Source organism: Macrotis lagotis, chromosome 3 (assembly GCF_037893015.1).
Source record: "Macrotis lagotis isolate mMagLag1 chromosome 3, bilby.v1.9.chrom.fasta, whole genome shotgun sequence".
Taxonomy (NCBI): Eukaryota; Metazoa; Chordata; class Mammalia; order Peramelemorphia; family Peramelidae; genus Macrotis; species Macrotis lagotis.
Window position 1 is genome coordinate 231842386 of NC_133660.1, and position 22410 is coordinate 231864795.

The 22410-nt window shown below is 34.8% G+C and overlaps 2 protein-coding genes across 2 annotated transcripts; both read right to left on the bottom strand.

Moving 5' to 3' along the window:
• Positions 1-7451: 7451 nt before the first annotated feature.
• Positions 7452-8390, bottom strand: LOC141516469 (olfactory receptor 5P55-like). Its single transcript, XM_074227541.1, has one exon. It carries the CDS (start codon positions 8388-8390, stop codon positions 7452-7454), a length of 939 nt encoding a protein of 312 aa, XP_074083642.1.
• Positions 8391-20402: 12012 nt separating this feature from the next.
• LOC141516470 (olfactory receptor 5P3-like) lies at positions 20403-21341 on the bottom strand. The gene has a single exon (XM_074227542.1). It carries the CDS (start codon positions 21339-21341, stop codon positions 20403-20405), a length of 939 nt encoding a protein of 312 aa, XP_074083643.1.
• Between the last annotated feature and the right edge of the window lie 1069 nt (positions 21342-22410).

The following is a 22410-nucleotide window of genomic DNA, read 5'->3' on the forward strand; positions in this document are numbered from 1 at the left end:
TTTGGGGATGTGCCCTCTAGAAAAGATAGGATTTAAAAGGTATATAATAGCTTTCTCCAAGTAATTCAATAACTTTCATGTGGAAGGCTACAGAGAACAGAAATAGAAATTTCAGAGACAGGCTTTAGCTTGACATGAGCAAAAATATGCTAATAATCAGATCTCTCCAAAATAGGAATGATTTTCCTTAAAAGGTAGTGATATTCCCATCACTGGATGACTTCAAGAAAGAGAAATATTCTTTGAAATTGTCATTCTTTTAAGAAAAAAATTGATTATAAGGTCTAAATTCCATCTCAAAGCTATTTTTATAATAAATGGTCACAAATTAAGATGAATGAAGATGTAAAATTATTATATGTAGCTTTCTTATTATCTGCCACTTTTTATTTTAGTTTTGTTTTTGCAAAGCAATGGGGTTAAGTGGCTTGCCCAAGGCCACACCGCTAGGTAATTATTAAGTGTCTGAGGCCGGATTTGAACCCAGGTACTCCTGAGTCCAGGGCCGGTGCTCTATCCACTGCAGCACCTAGCCATTCCCTCACTTTTATTTTTCAAATAATGTTTTTCAAACTCCAACTTTTCAGAATATTAATAGTAATCAAAGTTTTTACTATTGCTATTCGATCTCTTGGTTTTGATGTGTGTCCTGACCAACTGCTCTTAGTTCCAGGGTCCAAGCACAAATATTGGATAGGTGATGAGTCTATCTTACTCATTTACAAATATTTAGCAGCAAGTATCCTCTAAATAAAGTCCTTTGATAAATGTACCTGCTGTATATTTATAGTTTAGGCAGATGGCTGACATAGTGGGGACAGTACTGGGTTTGGGATCAGGAAGGAGACTTGAAATCCAGTAGACATTTCTTATCTATGAATCCTTAAGAACATTAAACTTCTATCTGCCTTAGTTTCTTCATCTGTGAAATGAACATATAAATATAGTTGTGGTACTCAGCCATTTGTAAAGAACTCATGTCCTACTTAGCACAATGCTTACCACATGGCTACACATCAGATGTCTAATGAAAACTTGCTCCCTCCCCCTTCTACCACTTCAAAGTGAAAGCAAGGTCCAACATCCAACTGTCATATGTTCTAAAGTCATTTAACAAAAGTGTGGGAGATAGAATGTGTATAGCCAAAGAGAAAGCAGCCAATATCTCCTTATAGTGATTCCAGATGAGGAGCATTCTTCTTCAGATCTCTTCCATTTCTGCTCTTATGACTGCTACTGTTATGTTAATACAAGGGCCAGCCTTTGTCATTCAACAAATATTTAATTTTTAAAGGAACTTAAGCCTGGATTATTCTTGTCTAAGTGAAGAATACATTACATTATTTTTCATCAAAATCTTATTGTTGGGGCAACTAGGTGGCACAGTAGATAAAGCACTAGCCCTGGAGTCAGGAGTACCTGGGTTCAAATCCGGTCTGAGACTCTTAATAATTACCATGCTGTGTGGCCTTGGGCAAGCCACTTAACCCCATTTGCCTTACAAAAAACCTAAAAAAAAATCTTATTGTGCAACAGGTCTCCAAGGTTTAAGAGTGCTAATGGGCCAGGGAATGCATAGCCAAGATTGTGAATTGTCTGTATGGATTTAGTATTGGCCAAGAGTGGAGAGTTGGCCTTGGCATGCATTCAACTTCCTCTATGGCTTTATAAACATGTTACAATTAAACATAGGGAAGGTCTACAATGAGCATTTTTTCAAAATTAGCCTAAGGATGAAATATTTTTAATGACCATGGGGAGCAATTGTTATCTGTTTGTAGGCAGCATTCCCAATAGAGAGGATAATAATTATTTTGAATGTAAACTGGGAAGAAGCTTGAATTGTCTTATATTTGTTAGGGTTTGATTTCAGGGACAAGAATGTAGCCCATTCAAACTTTTTTCCACCAATTATAAAGAGGAAAAAATTGGAACTTTTAGTGTACAAAAATATGTTGTTATAAAGGTTCCCAAAGAAAATTCTGAACTCAATATTCAAATGATTTCAATAAATTATACTCCAAATTAGTATTTCTTCCAATCCAGAAGATTCCATTTCAATATACATTAATAAGTGCCTCCATTGCCCCACTATTTGAAGTTATGTTAGTCCCAGCTATGTCCCACACTGCTTTCTGTCCATTCCCTCAAGAACTATCTTATCACCATAATATCAACATGCAAAAATCCACCACTTAAGTATAGGGGAGTTTTGGTCGAGTCAGAACACAATTATTCACAAAACAGAAAAGATAGACATGTTTGTCAGGTCCCCAAATCTAAAGTTACAAGAGAACCTTCAGTGCAGAGGAAACAGGGATAATTTATATCTGAAAACCACTTGGGGAAGAGTTGTAGTAGGAAATGGACATTACTTGCAAGGACTATTGGGAACAAGAAGAAGCATTTTTGGCTAAATCAGTTAACCATAGGATTCGGGTTTTTAAAATTTTTTCCTCTTAATAATATTTTATTTTTTCCAATTACACATAAAGATAGATTTCTTCCTTAAGTCAATATTAGATTTCATTTTCCAATTACACATTATAGAAATTTTTCAACATTCATCCACTTGTATATTTATAAGTTCCATGTCTTTCTACCACCTTCCCTTATATCACCTTCCCCTCAGAAACAATCAATCTGGTAAAAATTTTACATGTACATTTGTGTTTAACACATTTACAAATTAGTCATTTTTGTGTATGAGGAATCAGGACTAAGGGAAAAAGGGAAAAAATGGGATAGGAAAGGAAGTAAAAAAGAAGTTTTGAAAAATGTGAGTCTAACATCCTTTCAGTTTATGTGGTAGTTTTTTGTTTGTTTTCTTTTTATTCTGATGCAGATGGCATTGTCCATAACAGTTCTCCCAGACTGTCCTAGATCTCTGAACATCTGAGAAGCACTGCATTCATCATAGTAGAGCAACACAAAAATAGTTAATGTGTATGATGTTGTCTTGGTTCTGCTCCCTTAGCTCAGAAATAATTCTTGTAATTCCTTCCATGCTTTTCTAAAGTCTGACCATCCATGGTCAGATATAAATAAGGATTATTGGAGATGATCCTGGTTTTGAGGCCATCCAGTTTAAGTGACTTGCCCAAGGTCATGGCATTAGTGCCTGAGGTAAATTTTGAAAGCAGGATCATCTGAATTCAGGGCTAGCACTCTTTCCCTGCACCATCTAGGAAACTAGGAAGACACTAGAGAAATCTAAAAGTTGGGAAGGTCTACAAGATATGATTAAATCTCAAATTTTCAGAAAAATATAATGGATTTATAGGAATAGAGCTCTGTAAGAATTTTTCTTCTTGTTAACTTGGCTGAAGGACTATATCTGGTTTGATTCTGTTTTTGGAATATTTCCTTACCGCCTCATTCTTTGTAAAGGAATTATATCAAATTATACCTAATTTTTATTTTTTGTCTAATTTATCTATTTTTTCAATTTCATGTAAACAAAATTTTTTAACATTTTTAAATTTTGAATTCCATATTTTGTCTTTCCCTTCTTTCCCTTTCCTCTGATTGAGAAAGCAAGCAAGTTGATATAGGTAATATTTCCAAAGTCATATAAAACATTTTCACATTATGTGGTATATTAAAAAGCTGAGAAAAATCAAGAATAACAAAGAAATTTGAAAAGTGTGCTTTAATCTGCATTCATACTCCATCAGTTCTTTCTCTGGCATTGGAGAGCATTTTTCAACATAATTCTTAAGAACTTTCTTGGACTATTGTTTCACTGAGAATAAAAGTTATTCACAATTGATCATTGCACATTACTGTATACAGTGTTCACCTTCACTCATGTAAACCTTCCCAAGAATTCCGTGTGGATGCTGCCTCTTATTGCTTAGAGCACAATAGTTTTCATCACAATCAAATACTAACTACTACTTATTCAGCTATTCCCATCAATTTCCAATTCCCCGTTACCCAAAAGAGCTGCCAAAATATTTTCACACCAATATGTCTTTTGCCTTTTTCTTTAATCTCTCAGGGTTACCAACTTAGTAGTGGTATTGGGCATGTACAGTTTGATAACTCTTGGGTTTAGTTCAACATTGCTATACATAAATTTGTATCAGTTCACAACTCCACCAATAGTTCAATCATGTTCCAATTTCCCTATAATCCCTTAAAATACTTGTAATATCAGGCAATCTGATAGTTGTCAGTCCTCAGAGTTGTTTTAATTTGCAATTCTCTAATCATTTGTGATTTAAACCATTTTCTTTCATATGACTCTCTGGAGAGAGCTTTGGTTTCTTCTGAAAATTGTTGCCTCATATCCTTTGATCACTTTATCAATTGGGAAGTGATTCATATTTTTAAATTTTGACTAACTTCTCTACAGATTTGTAAAATAACCCTTTTTCATAAAAAACTTTCCATAAAATTTCCTTCTAATCTTGTTTACATTAACTTTGTTTGTGCAAAACCTTTTTAGTTTAATGTAATCAAAACTATCTATTTTACTTCCCATAATGCCGTCTATTTCATGTGCATGCATAAATTCTTCCCTTAGTCAAAATTCTGACAGGTAATTGATTCCATGTTTCCCTAATTTGCTTGTAATACCACCCTTCATGTGTAAATCCCATACTCATTTTAAATATATTTCAGTATACAACTTAAGTTGTTGGTCCATATCGAATTATTGCCAAACTACTTTCCAGTTTTTTCAGGAATTCTAGTTAAAAACTGATTTCATGTGTCCCCAAATCTTGGATATTTGGTTTCTCAGAAATGGATCATCATGGTTATTAACTACTGCTTATTATATACCCAATTCAATCTACTGATCCAATTACCAATCTTGAGTGTCGAGGACAACAAGAAAATAAAAATTTAGCATGTAGTTGCTAAACATTATCAATTAGCAGTTCATCTCCTTAACCACTAAACTCCCTGGAATTAGTGCAATATTGAATTTTTTAAAATGAACTTGATGGAGTCAAAATTCCATCCCTGTTCTTTCCACTTTATCTTGCTACCACCCCAATGGGAGACCAGACCCCCATGAAGTCAAAGCTTTTAAAAAGGTCATGGACCATAATTACATTTTTCCCGTCTTTCACAATGAAAGACTGTTAAGGAGTTCTTATCATCTACTGGAAACATACTTTTGTTTCTTCTCTCATGGTCAAGCAAAACTAAAATATCCTTTGCATACAATATTATATGAACTCCCATGAATTGTATGTGCTTATGTGTGTGTGGCTGTGTGTGTGGGTGAGAGAGAGAGAGTCAATATCAATAGTGTTTTGAATTATTATTATTATTATTATTATTATTATTATTATTATTATATTAAGGATTAAGCATGGAATCAGGAAAGGAGATGATAAACATGTTACTAATCTGCTCAGAGAAGAACACATTTGAAGTGCTATGTTCAGGTCTGGAGACCAAATATTAGGAGGCATATTGACAAACTAAAATATACCCAGAGGAACATGGCCAGGCTAATAAGAAAAATGAAAATCATGTAATTGGTTCAAGAAAGTGGGGACGTGCACAAAGAACAGATATGATTTAAAGGGGACATGATATCTTTGTTCAAGCAGTTGAACAGCTTTCATTTGGAAACTTCTACTTGGTTCCAGACACAGATCCAGGAGCAATAAGTAGAAATTGTAGAGAGACAGATTAATGACGACAAATATCCCAATAATCAAATCTCTCCCAAGGGGGGATGATTTTCTTTGAGAGGTATTGATTTTCCCATCACTTGATGACTTCAAGAAGGTGGAAAATATTCTTTAAACCTGTCATTTAAAAAATTCTTTATATGCTAAAAACATTTGTTAAACATTACTAGCTTTATTAAACAATAATGTCACAAAAAGAATGGTATAAATAACTGTAAAATTATTACCTATAGCTTTGTTTCATCTATCATACTTCAGATACTGAAAACCATGATCAGATCTGACTTCCTTATTTCAAGAAAATATTGAAAATAGGGAGGGGATCTAGAGGAAGACTATGATGGCAGTCAGTCAATAAGTATTTGCAGGATTTATTATATCAGGTTCTATGCTGTAAATTATAAATTTATATGTGTATGTTACAAATCATATATATATATATATATATGTATACATATAAATTATAAAATACAAAGGAAAATACAAAAGTCTGAGTTTTCCAGGAGTGCACATTTTGTTGGGAGAGACACAATGTAAACAGCCATGACATACAACTTATAGGTAGAGTAGATGGAAGATCATCTTAGAGAAGAGGCTACGGTTAGCTTGAGAAGCCCTGAAAGATTTCATGCACAAAGTGAGATTCCAGTTGTCTCAAAGGAATACCAGAAACCCAAGTAACAAAGGTTGGGGAACAAAGTATTTCAGCTCTCTGAGACAAATAGTTCAAAAACACAGAAGATGGACTGTACTTTGTATGAAAAGTAAATAGTCTAGTATAGTTAGATTCGACTAAACAAGTAAGATGTAGTCAGGTGAGGTAGTTTTATTTTTGTTTTTCATGTTTTCAGTTTCTTCTAGTTTCTCTCCCTTCTCACCCCCTCAAGGAAATGTATCCCACATGGGAATAAGAATGCAATTTTCAGCTGTTTTATGCCATAAAGATGGTCACTGATTAAAGGGAAAGTCATTGAAAACACCAAAATATTCGTGGCACCACATTTGTGGTATCAAGGAATTAGAAACAAAGCTGATGGTCAGTAAGTGAGGAATGGCAAAACAAATAGTGGCACATGAACATAATGGGATATGACTCTGTCACAAAGAAAGAACAAAAGAATAGAAACAGAAAAACTTGTTTGATTTGTTTTACAATGATGAGAGCTTAGCCAAGAGCACAAAACACATGATGACTATAAGAATGCAAATTAAAACAATAACCACCACAAATCAATGTAAAATATAATCAATATAAAACTCAAGATTTCAAAAAAAAATCACAAACTCACAGAAGAGTGATAAGACACTTTTACATGCACCATTGCAGAGAAAAGACCTTATTTGGGGAAATTTTCATATATCTTCAGACTTTTGCAATCAGCATTTAAATGCAAAAATCTCACACTTCAAAATAAAATTACTGTAATATATTTTCTTAAGTCCGATTGTTGATATCACTGAATTCTAAACATTGTGTAAGAAGAATATTAGTTCTCAAAGGAAAGGAAATGGGATGTCTAGTCGGTGCAGTGGATAGAGCACTGTCCCTGGAGTCAGGAGGACCTGAGGTCAAATCTGACATTATGCACTTAATAATTTACCCAGCTGTGTGACCTTGAGTAAGTCACTCAACCCCACTGTCTTGCCAAAAAATAAAGGAAAGCAATGTTTCATTTTTATCTTGAATTCCCCCAAAGCTGAGACATTATATATACATATATATATATATACATATACATACATACACATATATATATGTATATATATATATATATATGTATACTTGAGATGAATTCATGAAAAAGGATGTTTCCTTCTCATCAGTTTTCTCAGGGCTCCTTTTACTTCATTGTTCCTTAGACTATAGATCAGAGGGTTCAACAGGGGAATGATTACTATATAGAAAACAGACACAACTTTATTCTCATCTGTTGAGTAGCTGGACTTGGGTGTAGCATAAATGAATGTAATGGTACTATAGTAGAGAGTGACTGCAGCAAGATGGGAAGTGCAAGTTGAGAAAGTTTTGGATCTTCCTTCAGTGGAGCTTATCTTTAGGACAGAGAAGAGGATAGCTATATATGAGATTATGATAATTAGCACTGTGATTGCAATTATTGACCCAGCAGAGGCAGAAGTTAAAATTTCAACAATATCATCTTGGTATAGAGAAAGTTTTAAAACAGGTGAATAATCACAGAAAAAGTGATTAATCTTATTGGATCCACAGAACGACAGGATTGATAAGCAATGAGCATGGATCCAAGCATTTATACAACCCCCTAGGTAGGAGAAGATAAGCAATAGAGTACAGATTCTAGGAGACATGTTGACAGAATAAAGTAGGGGGTTACAGATTGCCATATACCGATCATAGGCCATCACAGCCAGCAGAAAGCACTCAGTCGTCCCAAAGAAGACTACAAAGAACAGTTGCGTCACACAACCTCCAAGAGGGATTATGGTTTTGTCCACAAGAAAGTTCTTGAGCGTAAGAGGTGTGACAGTTGAGGAAAATCCAAAATCTACAAATGCCAAGTGGCTGAGAAAAAGATACATTGGAGTGTGAAGTTGGGAGCTTTTCCTGATCAATGTGATTATACTAAAATTACCAACTAAGGTAACAGTATAGAAACCAAAAAATATCACAAAAAGGATGACACGCAGGGATGGGTCATCTGTTAACCCCAAAAGAATGAATTCGGTCACAACAGTGCAGTTGTTTCCAGACATCTGACTTGGAAACAGCCTATGAGACAGAAGAAAATGATATTAAAATAAAATACAGAACAAATATTTGGTTATGTTTATTGGTATATATTCATAACTGGGCTACCTATTATATGACTATCATACTGCATTACTTTCATTCTTTGTTCATTTGCATCATGGCATGGTGCCTATATACAAAGGAGAAATGAATATATCTGTTGCCACTAAATTTTTTCCCTCGTCCAAGCATACTGTATATTTGCCAATTTTGCCATTTTTAAGAATGTGAAAAAGGTTGCAAGAGTGTGGAAGATTGGGGCAGCTAGGTGGCGCAGTGGGTAAAGAACCAGCCCTGGAGTCAGGAGTTCCTGGATTCAACTCCGGTCTCAGACACTTAATAATTACTTAGCTGTGTGGCCTTGGGCAAGTCACTTAAACCCATTTGCCTTGCAAAAAACAAAAAAAAGTGTGGAGGATTGGGTTTTTTTTTTGCAAGGCAGTGGGGTTAAGTGACTTGCCCAAGGTCACACAGCTAGGTAATTATTAAGTGTCTGAGGCTGGAGTTGAACTCAGGTACTTCTGACTCCAGGGCCAGTGCTCTAGCTACTGTGCAACCTAGCCACCCCATAGTGCATTGTTTAATGACATCATTGGTTCCCTTTTTAAACATATGTAGAGACAACATCTAAATGTGTGTATACTGTTCTGTCAACTAGCCACCGTTATTTTTAATATCATCTAAAGAAATAGAGTCTCTTCTGTATTCCTTCATCTCTCATTTTCCATAATTGAAGATGGTATCCACCAATTGACTTTAAGGAAATTCCTGCTTTCCAAAATGATTCATGTTATAAAATCTCAGAAGAGGAGCAATGGAGACTCTTAGTTCTAAGTCTCCTCATTGAACTTTGCTCATAATACTTGGCATTTCTGCCAAGAACTATCATTAAGCCTGATATCGCTAGCCTGAAAGACTGGGGGTAATTTTTTATGGAAATACTGCTATTTCTGGGGGAAAACAATTGAAAATCCTGCCTCAGCCTGCTGTAACAATACCCTGTTTACCTCTTGTAGTCTTCAAATGCAGAACAACTGAGCAAAGTGTTGTATCCTCAATTAGTGACAATTTTATGGACCATAGGAAGTGATGAATAACACTACTTTGGAGTTATATGGAAATGCTTCCATTAACTGATGCAGAATGAACACAGTAGATCTAGAATAACAATTTATATGAAAAATAATAATCCCAAAATGGGAAACCATTTTGAAAGACTTCAGCCCCTGGACCTAAATATTGACAAATCATGTAGTCATAAACCTGATGAAGAAATATTTTCTACCACTTCTTGGTATAGAATGAGGCATGAATGCTCAGATACGGAGAATCTGTTCATTTGTTTTTCTTGATGATACATATTTCTTATAAGTGAGGACTTCCACAGTGAAAGGCAAGAGAAATAGCTAACTGGGTAGTAATAGGCGTGAATGAGGAAAGAAACAATATCCAAATATTTTCAAAATGTCCAAAAGGAAAAAAAAGCAAGTATATGTGTTTATCTGTCTTCTCTCTCTCTCTCTCTCTCTCTCTCTCTCTCTCTCTCTCTCTCTCTCTCTCTCTCTCTCTCTCTCTCTCTTTCTCTATCTCTCTTTCTCTATCTATCTATCTATCTATCTATCTATCTATTTGAGTAATACATTTTTTAAAGATCAAACTAAATAGAAATTCTTGCATTTGCTAATACTTGTTAATTTCAAAACAAGAGAAATTATCTTGAATATTACTTTTTTTTCCTAAAATACTTTTATCACTCCCATTGCTAAACTCAATTTTGTTCTCTTCTCAATCCAGTAAAAATGTTACAAAATATTAGCTACTATTTATTTCAGAAGTAACACTGACTGTAACACTCATTTTTGGCATTTATGACCACAACAAAAATGAATGCCTTAAATAAAGTAAAATTTGTAGAGTCATGAAGTAATTTTTCAATACCTTATTTGCAAATAGGACTTTGCAACCTACTTTTTTTTTTATCACAAAAGACAGGTTGTTTCTGTGAGATACTTTTTGTTTTCTCTTCTACAATTCATTATTCCTTAATGACTTGCTCTACTATTTTTGCAACAATCTCTATAAAAGAGATAGTCCTTTTCTCCTGGCCCAATTTCATAACTTGATCCATTGATCCCATCCTTCCTATTTTAATCTTAATTTTTCCTTTTGAAAATAAACTACCCTAAATTATGAATCTTTTTACCTTTAGGTTTCCCCCTTCTTCCTATAAATGCACCCAGATCTCGCAATCTCTTCTCTTTTCCTATCAGCTATTGGGGGGGACCTGCCTTTGTGGATTCCCCTTTCTCTCCTCCATACACACATGATAAAGCATAGAAAGGGAGTTTCTGTCCCCAGATTTCCAGTAGCATTTTTCTCTGCAAAGTTACCAATATTTTCCAAATCATAATGTTTTGGCAGTCTTCATACAATTATAGATGGTCAAGCTTGTTAGAGATATTTTTTTTTTGATTTGGATCATTAGTACCTGGGAATTTGATTAAAAAGTCTGTGCTTATTCTTTGCTTGATGATTGATTGACTCTTGGTCCCATTGCAGGACAAGACACAGGAAGTCACCTGCTCTTATTGAATACTTTTTGTTCATGACTTTTCCTGATGCAGGTTCTCCTGGTTGTAGTATTTCTCCTATGTATCTGACCTTTCTTTCTCAAGCTCCTTTGGCTGATCCTTATCCCTGTGCTACTTCCAGACCATACATGTTTCCCCAGGCAGACCCTTCCTGGTTTTTATACCTTCTCATTGTTTTCACTATCTTCCACTGCCATAGCACCTCCCTCCAAATCAATCCTAAATCTGTAAATTCAGCCCTGAACTCTAGTTCTCACATCTCTAATAATTTTATGTTGGTCACTAAACATCCCCAACTCATTTCAAATTTACCAAATTTCAAAGAGAACACATCTTACCCTCAACCTTCAATCTAAAATGAATTTCCTATTAAAGCTTTATTTCTGTTGAAAGTCCCAATAACCTTCCAAGAAACCTAATTTACAGTCCTGAAATCAGTATTTACTATTTTCTCCATCTTGCATTTCCTAACCATTCAGCTGCCAAATATGACTACGTCTACTTCTACAACATATATGTCATATCCTTTCATGTCCCCTGAAATAGCCATTGCCTTCTCTCAGGTTTTCTTCTCTTCTCACCTGTTGTAAGAGTTTTTAAATTTTAAGTTCAGTCTTTTCTTCCTCTTAAACTATCCTCTAAAACCCTACAAAAATACTCTTCCCAAAGCACATGTCTAATCATTTCACTTCTTTACTCAGGTTTTGAACAAAATCTTTATTTCCTTGAAGACAAAATAACCACTTACCTTGTTATTTAAAGTCTTGCAAGATCTAAATCCATTTTCTTTCTTCAGATTTATTTCATTGTACTCTCAGATATGTATTCTGTATTCTAGCCTAACTGGTCTACTCTTTGTTTCCCAGAATCAAAACTTAATCCCCTTCTCTTTCTCAGAAAAGGTCATCCACGCTCCAAATGCCCTAACTCATCTCTGCTCCTTAGCATTTCAAGCTTCCTTCAGCTAATGGCTTACCAGTTCAATAAATCTATTTTCCAATGCTCTTTCCCACCTCAAACGTATCTCATATCGACTTATTTATGTCAATATTTTATCCCTTCCTCAAAAATAGAATTTTTAACTCCCTAAGATTAAGGTCTCTTTTGTGTTTTCTTTCACTCTTCAGTGCCTTGGACAAGGCTTTGTGCATATTGTCCATAGAAAAAAATTAGTCAAATAGAGGGCACCAACTTTCATTTGAAAACTTTGTTTCATTTCAATTGGTAACATAATCATAATATGCATATAAGAAAAATTCAAATAGCTAAAAACCCCAATTTAAATTTCACAAATTACTTCCCACAATTTTTAGGGGAAAATATGGTTATTCTCATTTTGTAGATGAAGTAATTGAGTATCACAGAGGTAAAATCTCTTACTCATAATCACAGTCATAGTCAGTAAAACTAAGATATGGAATTCAAACCCAGTTCTGCTGGTTTCAAGTTCAATTCTCTTTCTTATACATCAACTAAGGAATGTTTTACTGAAATTCCTACAGCTAAAGCCTCAATCTGAGACATGGAAAAAAGTGATATATGAAAGAAATATACCTATTGGTATAGAAAGAGCTTCCTTTAATTAAGGTATTGTTATCTAATCATGTAGGATCATATACTTACTGTTTGTAGTGATGTTTCAGGATGTATGATATGATAGGGTAGATCATAATTTATGTACTAGCATGTTTTAATAATGTTTCATGCATACAACTCACTTGAAAATCTTTAATTTTATATGGTGCAACAAGGGACCAGGTAAATGAAGGCCCAGATCAGGAATGAATCTTACTCTTTAAGGCAGAGTGTTAGGGTGATTCAAGCCCTATGTAAAACTGAAATCCCTCGAAGTTTGGCAAATTAAGAGTAATAGATGAGCCCCGCTGACATGAGTTGGGCATTTTTAGAGTAAAACCAAGAATGCAATGGTGTCTATTGATACAAGTAGTTGATGATTTAAGATATCAAGGAACTAGTTATGCATTAGTGAGGAAATATTTATGTTAAGCTCTGTAGCATTTGGGATATAAACCCTTGAGTGCCTTAAGAAGTACAGTTGACATCATCAAAATGCCATTTGAAATCCACTGAGACTGATACAATTGCTTAAACAGAGTTGATTTATTTGAGAAGTTCCCTAAATTCTCAGAGGGCTTCCTTTATTATTTCTTTGCCTATGTCCATCTAGAATTTTTTTTAAAAAAGAAGTAATTGTATAGCCATATGACCAAACCAATAAGTATAAGCTACTATGAAAGCTCTCAAAAATCAACATGTGACAACTGTCATTGATTGTGACAAAGTTCAATAGGTATGAAAATTGGTTCTCATTACTTCAATCTGATTAATTTTGGTTCTATTATCATTTAATGGGAAATATTAAATTAAACATTTTTAAAGTATCCCAGAAGCCAGAACTCTGAAAATCATTTCAGTTATATAAACTATCATCTGATCTTGCTTTCTCAAATTTATTTATTCCAATTAGCTTTGTACTTTAATTAATAATTTTTCCACTTCAATTGATTACAACAGGTCAATACTCTTTTAAAATACAACCCAGTTCTGAGAGTTCTAAGAAACTTCTCCATTCCATGTGGACATCAGAACAGTTTTGAAAATATCTCTCCTTGATCTAAACTTCTTCAAGGTATTTTCATCAAAAACCTGAATATCATTTAGGAAGTAGTCCCTTCAGCATGTGGTATTCTATTCTCATACCACTACATATATAGTAGTCTATAAAATCTATTTGATGCTTCCATCATCACTGTGGATTAAAAAAGGATCAATTTGAACTGAAAATATTTTGTATTTGCAGCAGCCACCTCACCAAAGGTTACTCAATTTGGTTTTGATCCACTGACTTTAGAGGGACTTTGCTTTAAAGAGGCAGGATCATCTTCTTTTTCTCCTTTCTTTTTCCGCTAGAAAAATTTGGTGAGAAGCAAGATGTGCACATGTGAGAGGATGAGTCTGATCACATTGTATAATTCATTCAAGAGAGGCTGGAACTGTTATGGTTATGGATGGGGTGGCATTTGAACAGCAAATAGAGATTTATCCATTTTGGTCAAGGGAGCAGCCTGAGAATTTTGACTGGGAATTGTTTCTCTTCCACATGCCAGAAATGATATAAGTGATTTTCCTGGTCTTCAATTATCTCTCACCATTTGGGAAAATATATATTAATTTAAAAGTATTTTTGACTTATCTAATATATACTTCTACGAATTAGAAATGGTGTCGGCTAAAAGTATGGTTTATCACAGTATTTCCTGGTTCATATATGCTTCATAATTGAGAATGAGAGTAGATAAGTTACTAAAATAATAATATATAAATTAATAAGAAGTGATACATTACTAAAAATTACAGAAAATATAGGCAATTGGAAAATATCAGTATCTTCCTGCCTTGTATCTCTGAGATTTCCTAAAAGGTTCATCTAGATTTTTATTCTATAACTTCCCAAACAGGGGTAAAAGCATGAATCTGATTTCATCCTTAGACTAATATGAACCCAATAATCATTTTTATCTGCTGAATAATTTGGCAAACTTGTACAGCAGGGCACATGACCTTTCTCACTCTACCAATGCTTAGCTAAGACTCTTCTAAAATGGAGAAGCCATTGGTAGGAGGATAGTTGTCTCTGGAAAAGATTCTCAGAGTTTACATTAGAACAATAAGGCCAGAAAGAAATAGATTAAGAATCCTAATCCTTGACTCTCTATGGCAGCCCAGCTGAATTATTTGACTTTACTCATACAACCCTTCTTTGACAAGCTACTTCACATTTTTGTTTACTTCATAACTGGAGATACATAGCCGTGTGTTCCAGTGACTCAAACCAGGAGTGATTCATCCCTCCATCTGAGGATGAGAAATTGAAACTGGGATTCCCTACATTAGGCTTGGAGTCAGGATAGAGGGAGTTGATAGTCATGTGGATAGTTGACTGATCAAAACACATTTGATGTATGTTCACCACTAGACCTCACCTATTACGATGAATACTAGCATCCTGAAATGCTAGAATGACTAGTAAAATTGGCTGGACTCATAAGAAGGAATGAAAATCCTTCCATAAGATGATTGGTTCAAGTAATTAGGGATATGCACTCTAGAAAAGATATGATTTAGAAGGGACTTGATAGTTTTCTTCAAGTACTGGAATAACTTTCATGTGGAAGGTTCCAGAGAATAGAACCCGGTACTATAAGTAAATATTTCAGAGACAGTCTTTACCTTAACATTAGAACAAGCAGTTCTTTCCAAAAGAGAAATGATTTCCCATGAGAGGTAGTGATTTTCCCAAGGCTTCATGTAGGGGAACTATTCCTTGAAATTGTCAGTATTTCAAGAAAAAAAATAATTATAAGGTCTAAATGAAATCTCAAAATTACAGATTTTATAACAAAAGGTCACACATTAAGATTATATATGAAAATATAAAACTATTCCATGTAGCTTTGTTGTATCTGCAATTCGCATTTCTTAAGTAGTGTTTTTCAAACTCTAATCTTAGAAGATAACTAGTAACCCGAATCTTTACTATTGCTATACTATCCCTTGGTTATGATGGGTGTCCAGACACCTTAGTTCCAGGGTCTAACTGCAAGTGATGCCTAGGTGCTGAGTCTATCTTGTTCATTTCCAAACATTCAGCAACAAGTGCCCTCTAAACAAAGGCCTTTGGTAAAATTCAAAATGTACATTTAAAGTCTAGGTAGCTGCCTGGGATAGTGTGTACAGTGCTGGATTTGGAGTCAGAAAGGCAAGTTGAAAACCAGTCTCAGAAATTTATTAGTTATGGACCCTTAAGAACGTCATTTAACTTCTGTCTGCCTCAGCTTCTTCATCTGGAAATGGACACAGTAGCAATAGCTATGTTATGCCTTCATTTGCAAAGATCTAATTATCTCCCTTGGACAGTGTTTACCACATGTTACATAATAGGTGATTAATAAAATGCTTGTTTCCTTCTCTTTGTAGCACTTAAAAATGAATACAAAGCCCAACTTCAAACTTTCTTTTTAACAAAAGTGTGGTACAGGGAACCCAGGAGACAGAGTGAATACAGACGAAGAGAAGGTACGTGGCACTTCCTCAAGGTTATTCCACATGAGGAGCATGCTTCTTCAGGTCCCCACTATTCCTTCTCTTATGGCTTCTACAAATATGTTAGTTCAAAGATCAGTCTTGTCCTTAGGATATGTATTTTTAATGCAATTTGAGACTGAATTGTTCTTGCCTAACTAAAGAACATATTTTCTTGTTGCATTATTTCTCATCAAAATCTTCTTGTACAACAGGCCCCTAAGGCTTAGGGGTGTTAATGGGCCAGGGAATGTATCACCAAGATTATGAACTGTCTGAATAGATTCAGTATTGGACAAGAGGGGAGACTCAGACTTGGCAAGCATTCAACATTTTCCTCTAGGGTTTTAGAAACATATTCCAATTAAATGGAAGGAAGGCCTACAGTGAGCATATTTTCAAAATTAGTCTAAGGATGAAATAATTTTTTTTTAGTGACTGAAGAGCCTAATTGTTATCTTGTGGCAGGCAGCATTCCCAGTACATATGATACTAATTGTGATTGCAAACTGGGAAGAAGCTTATATTATATTTACTATGGTTTGACTTGAGGAGTAAGAACATAGCACATTTTAGCTTTTTTCACAAATTATAAAAAGAAAAATCGAACTTCTAGCATACAACATATGTGGTTACAAAAGTTCTTAAAATCAACTCTGAACTCACCATTCAAACAATTGCAATAAATCATACTCCAAGTTACACTTTGTCCCAGTTTACAAATTTCAATGTACAAATACACTAATAAGTGTCTCAGGTGGTCCTCCATATCAGGTCTAGTCAGCCCTAGATATTTCTCACACAGGTGACTGACCTTTTCAAAAGCAACCTTATGGGACAGCTAGGTGGTGAAGTGAATAGAGCACTGGCCCTGGAGTCAGGAGGATCAGAGTTCAAATTCTGCCTTGGACAATTAATAATTACCTAGCTGTGTGACCTTGGGCAAGTCACCTAACCCCATTGCCTTGCAAAAACAAAAAGGAACCTTACCACCATATTCTCAACATGCAAAAATCCTCCCCTGAAATATATAGGAATTTTGAGTCAGAACAAAATTGTTCTCTAAATGGAAAAGAAAGACATGCTTGTCAGGTCCACAAATCCAGTTAAAATGGCACCCTTAGTCGAGGAGAAACAAGAGTGATTTATAATTGATTACCAAATAGGGGATGATTTGTGATAGACAATGGATGGCTTTTTTCTAAGAAATTGGTGTAATCCATGAGAAGGATATTTTGCTGAATTAGGTGGTCATAGAGCTTGTTTTTTTGATTTTTTGCACTTAATAGTATTTTATTTTTTCTAATTACATGTAAATATAGTTTTCAACATTCATTTTTCGAAGGTTTTGTGTTCCAAGTTTATCTGCTCTATCACTTGCTTTCTCCATCCCAACAGTCATGTGCAATTCTATTAAACACATTTCCATATCAGCCACAATGAATCAAAAGGCTGGTTTAAGTGGGTTTGAGGTTCACAGCTCAGCGAGATCAGTCACAAATACCACCTTATCGGATTGCTGCATTGCAGGCTCCTGAATTGCCCTTTTTTGCTAGCAGCATTACTCTGTGTTCCCTAATGCAGTAAAGTAACTCACATAATATACACATTAGTTGCCAAACACTTTCATAGTCTATTCCTCCACACCTCACTCCACATCCTCACGTTCCTGACTTGGAATGATAATCACATTGCTCCTAAAACTATGTTAATTAATTCACCTGAGGTTCCACTCACCAATCCCATGGAACATCTGTAACAAAACTTATCTCATGTTAAGCCTAGGATAAACTTTTTTTGTCTCCAAAGGACAGTGTAGTTGCTTCCTTTATAGCTTTAGACAGTTTTTAGGGATTATATTAGAGATTCAGTTGCTATTTCTCCAAGTCTTCTGCCAGGAAAATTCAATCATTCCAAATACAGTCACAGGCATCATCTTTCCACCCAAGTTGACCCAAATCCTTGCACAAAGGCCTTGCAGTTGCTTCTGCCTAGGTTTTGCCTATTCTGACTTATTAGGTGAAGAAATCTTAGGCAAGATGGAGACCATATGAATTTCATATGGTTCAAAGAACAAAAGGTCATAAGTTTAGATACTGGAGCAGAACATTAAGTAGAAACCAGAACCCTTGATTTCACAATCATGAATTCCACTACTATAAACAAGGAAGAGAAGGTGTATTACTACATTTGGAAGTGAAGTTGAAAGGGTCAGTGCTTTGTAACTGATTTCATATTGAGCCTCTTCTCTCAAGGAGTGAATGGTATAGGAGAGACTATGCTAATGGTGCACTAATTTGTGTTTGTGCTACCTCTTCTCAGTAAATATACCTTTATAAAGTTAATTGATGATGAGTGGTTAAATGACTCCAGAACACCAGATACTACATCAGATGATGGTTTCAGGGAGATTGTAATTGGCACTAAGACTGATGTTGGGAAAATACTTTGAATTGGAGACAGGAGTTCAAACAGCACAATCAATAATGGTTACCCCAAGAATCCAGACGACTGATTGAAGTAGACTTGTTCTTTGGTCCCTGATTTATTAGTTGGTATATGAAAGTTGGTATACGTGCCTCAAGAATTCATATGATGTCTACACTAATATAAAGGGAAAATATGAAGAGAGAAAGAGGAACTGGCATTTTCAGTTTTTATATTTATTATTCTATGATTATAATTAGATTATAGTACAAGGTGATTATTTCCTAAATTGATATCTTGGGCAAAATGTAGAATTATATCTCAAAATAAACAATGCAGAATTATAATCAAAGTTAATAGTTAAAATGATGCGTGAAAACATTAAACCTTAGTAATCATTTTTTTTTGTTTTTTTCAAGGCAATGGGGTTAAGTGACTTGTCCAAGATCACATAGCTAGCTAATTATAAGGTGTCTTAGGCCCACCAGTGCTCTATCCACTGTATCACATATCTGCACCTGAAAAGTGGTCACTTTTGCAGGGTATATCATGATGACAAGAAAGACTAAGGAAAATTTACACTGAATTAAGAGAACATAGAATTCAAAGTTGGGAAGGTGACCATTTTGCTTCTTTCTCCCTTGATAAGATCAGATAGGGAATATCATGCTCAGGTTTGGTCTCCGAATTTTGAGAAAGTATTAAAAATAGGGAGATGATATAGATGTTCAGGGTTATTATATGTCATATTTTATGCTATAACTTGGATTACAGAATAAAAAAGAGTCCCAGTTTTCCAACAGCTCACATTCTATTGGGAGAGATACCAAGTAGAGAAGCAAGGATATATAAATTATAGGCAGAGTAGATGGAAGGCCATCTTAAAGAGGAAACTACTATTTGCTTGAGAGGTCCAAAAGGCTTCTTGCACAAAGTGGGATTGGAATTGTCTCAAGGAAACACTCAGGAAATCAAGTATATCAGATCTGTGAGAACACCAATGAAAATACACAGAAGTTGGACTGTCATGTGTGGAAAAGGAAAATAGTTTAGTGTAGCTATATTGGACTAAACAAGGAAGAAATATTCAAGTTGAAGAAGCTTTAAATTTTTAATGAATTTTTATTGATTTCTTTTGTTTTCCATGTTTTCAATTTTTTCTAGTATCTCTCTCTTCTGATGCATCATGAAGAACAACTCCACAGGAAAAAATAATATATTTTTTCAGGTGCATTTTGAAATATAGCTGGGCATTGATAAAAAGGAAAATCCTTACTTGAACCCAAATAGTAGGAGTGCCACTTTGATAGTAGCAAGGAATTGGAAACAAGGCTAATGGTCAGTGACTGAGGAATGGAAACACAAATTGTGGCACATGAACATAACAGAATATGAGTATAACATAGGAAAGAACAAAAAAAAAGAACAGGAACAGAAAAAAAACTTACATGATTTGCTACATAATGATAATAGCAGAGCAAAGAAAATAATACATAATGACTATAAGAATTGAAATGGAAGCAATAACTACCACAAATCCATGTAAAATCAGTGTTGCAAGATTTTACAAAGATCAGGAACCCAAAAAGGAGAGAGAATACACTTTTACATGCCCTTACAGAGGGGGGATATCCATGATTGTGGAACTTTTCAGACCTTTGCAATAAACATTGAAATTCATAAATCTAACACATCAAAATAAAAATACTGTGTATCTTTTCTAAAACCTAGTTGCTGGCATCACATAATTTTAAACAGCACGTCAGAAGAATATTAGATCTCTAAAGGAAAGGAAAGTCTTAATATGTCCTTCCATTCCTGAAACCTGGGACATAGTATTTACGTAAGGTGAATTCATGAAAAGGTATGTTTCCTCCTCATCAGTTTTCTCAGGGCCCCTTTTACTTCATTGTTCCTTAGACTATAGATAAGAGGGTTCAACAAGGGGATAATTACCATGTAGAAAACTGATATTACTTTATTCTCATCTGCTGAGTAGTTGGAGTTGGGCATCACATAAATGAATGTAAGGGTGCCATAGAAGAGAATGACTGCGGCGAGATGGGAGGTGCAAGTCGAGAAAGCTTTGGATCTTCCCTCAGTGGAGCTGATTTTCAAGACAGAGAAGAGGATGGAGACATAAGAGAGTATGACAATTAGTACTGAGATCACAATTATAGATCCAGCAGAGGCAGAAGTTAGAATTTCAACAATATCATCTTGGTACGTAGCAAGGTTCAGAAGTGGTGAATAATCACAGAAAAAGTGATTAATTTTATTGGGCCCACAGAAGGACAGGCTCAATAAGCAACAAGTGTAGATCCAAGCATTTATACAAGCCCCCAGGTAGGAGAAGATAAGTAATAGAGTACAGATCCTAGGGGGCATGTTGACAGAATAAAGCAGGGGGTTACAGATTGCCACATACCGATCATAGGCCATCACAGCCAGCAGAAAGCACTCAGCTGTCCCAAAGAAGGCTACAAAGAACAGTTGGACCACACAGCCTCCAAGAGGGATTATGGTTTTGTCCACAAGAAAATTCTTGAGCATAACAGGTGTGACAGTTGAGGAAGACCCAATATCCACAAATGCCAAATGGCTGAGAAAAAGGTACATTGGCGTGTGAAGTTGGGAGCTTTTTTTGATCAATGTGATTATACTAAGGTTACTAATTAAGGTGACAACATAAAAACCTAAAAATATCAAAAGAAGAATGACACAAAGGTTTGGCTCATCTGTTAATCCCAAAATAATGAATTCAGTCACAGCAGTGCAGTTCTTGCCAGACATCTATTTCACAACAAGATCCTAATAGAAGAAAATGAGGAAAAAAAGAAAAAAATAGATTAAAATAAAATACAAAACTAAGATTTGAATATGTCTATTGATGTATTCAGGAAACATTCACAAGCCACCTACACGATATCCTACTGTGTTACTCTCATTTTTTACTCCTATGCAACTTAGCAGAAACCCTAAGCATAGGAGAGAGATGAATATATTTGTTGCCAACCAATTCTTTCCCTGGTCCAATCATACTGTGTGATTTGCAAATTTTGCCATTGTAAGGCTGTAAAAAAGGTTGCAAGAATGAAGAAGTTTATTTAATCACATCATTGGAAACATTCATATATATTTATACATATATATATATATATATATATATATGCGGAGACTGTATTCAAATGTGTAAATACTATTCTGCTAGCTACCCAAAGTTATTAAATACCCTGCAGAGAAAGTCTTTCACTTCTCATAGGAGCATTTTCTACATCTCGGATAAGTTATCCACCAGTTGACTAGAAGGACAGTCCTGGTCTCCAGGATAATCCTTGTGTTATAACATCACAAGGGAGGAGAAATGGAGAATCTCAATTTTCAGTCTCCTCTCTGTACTTTACTCACAGAATTTGACATTTCTACAAAGAACTTATCATTTCACTATTGCTGACCTGAAGAACCAGGGAAGTTTTCCCGTGCAAATACTACTGTTTCTAGTAACATCATGCTGTAAAAATATCCTGTTTACCCATTATATCTTTCCATTTCAGAATAATTGAGCAAATTGTGGTATCATCACAAGTAGTCATAATTTTAGGGACCATAAGAATTGATAAAATAATACATCTTTGTAGTAATTTGGAAACACATTATTCAACTGAAGAAGAGTGAAGTCAGGAGACCTAGAAGAACAATTATACAAAACATTACATTACTTTTAAAGATCAGACTGTCTTGAAATATTTGTTTCTGTTAATGCTTTTAAATTCAAAATGATAGAAATCATTTTAATATTACTTTTTCCAGAAATAATTTTATTTCTCCCAATTCATTTTTCTTGTTTTCTCAATTTGGTAAA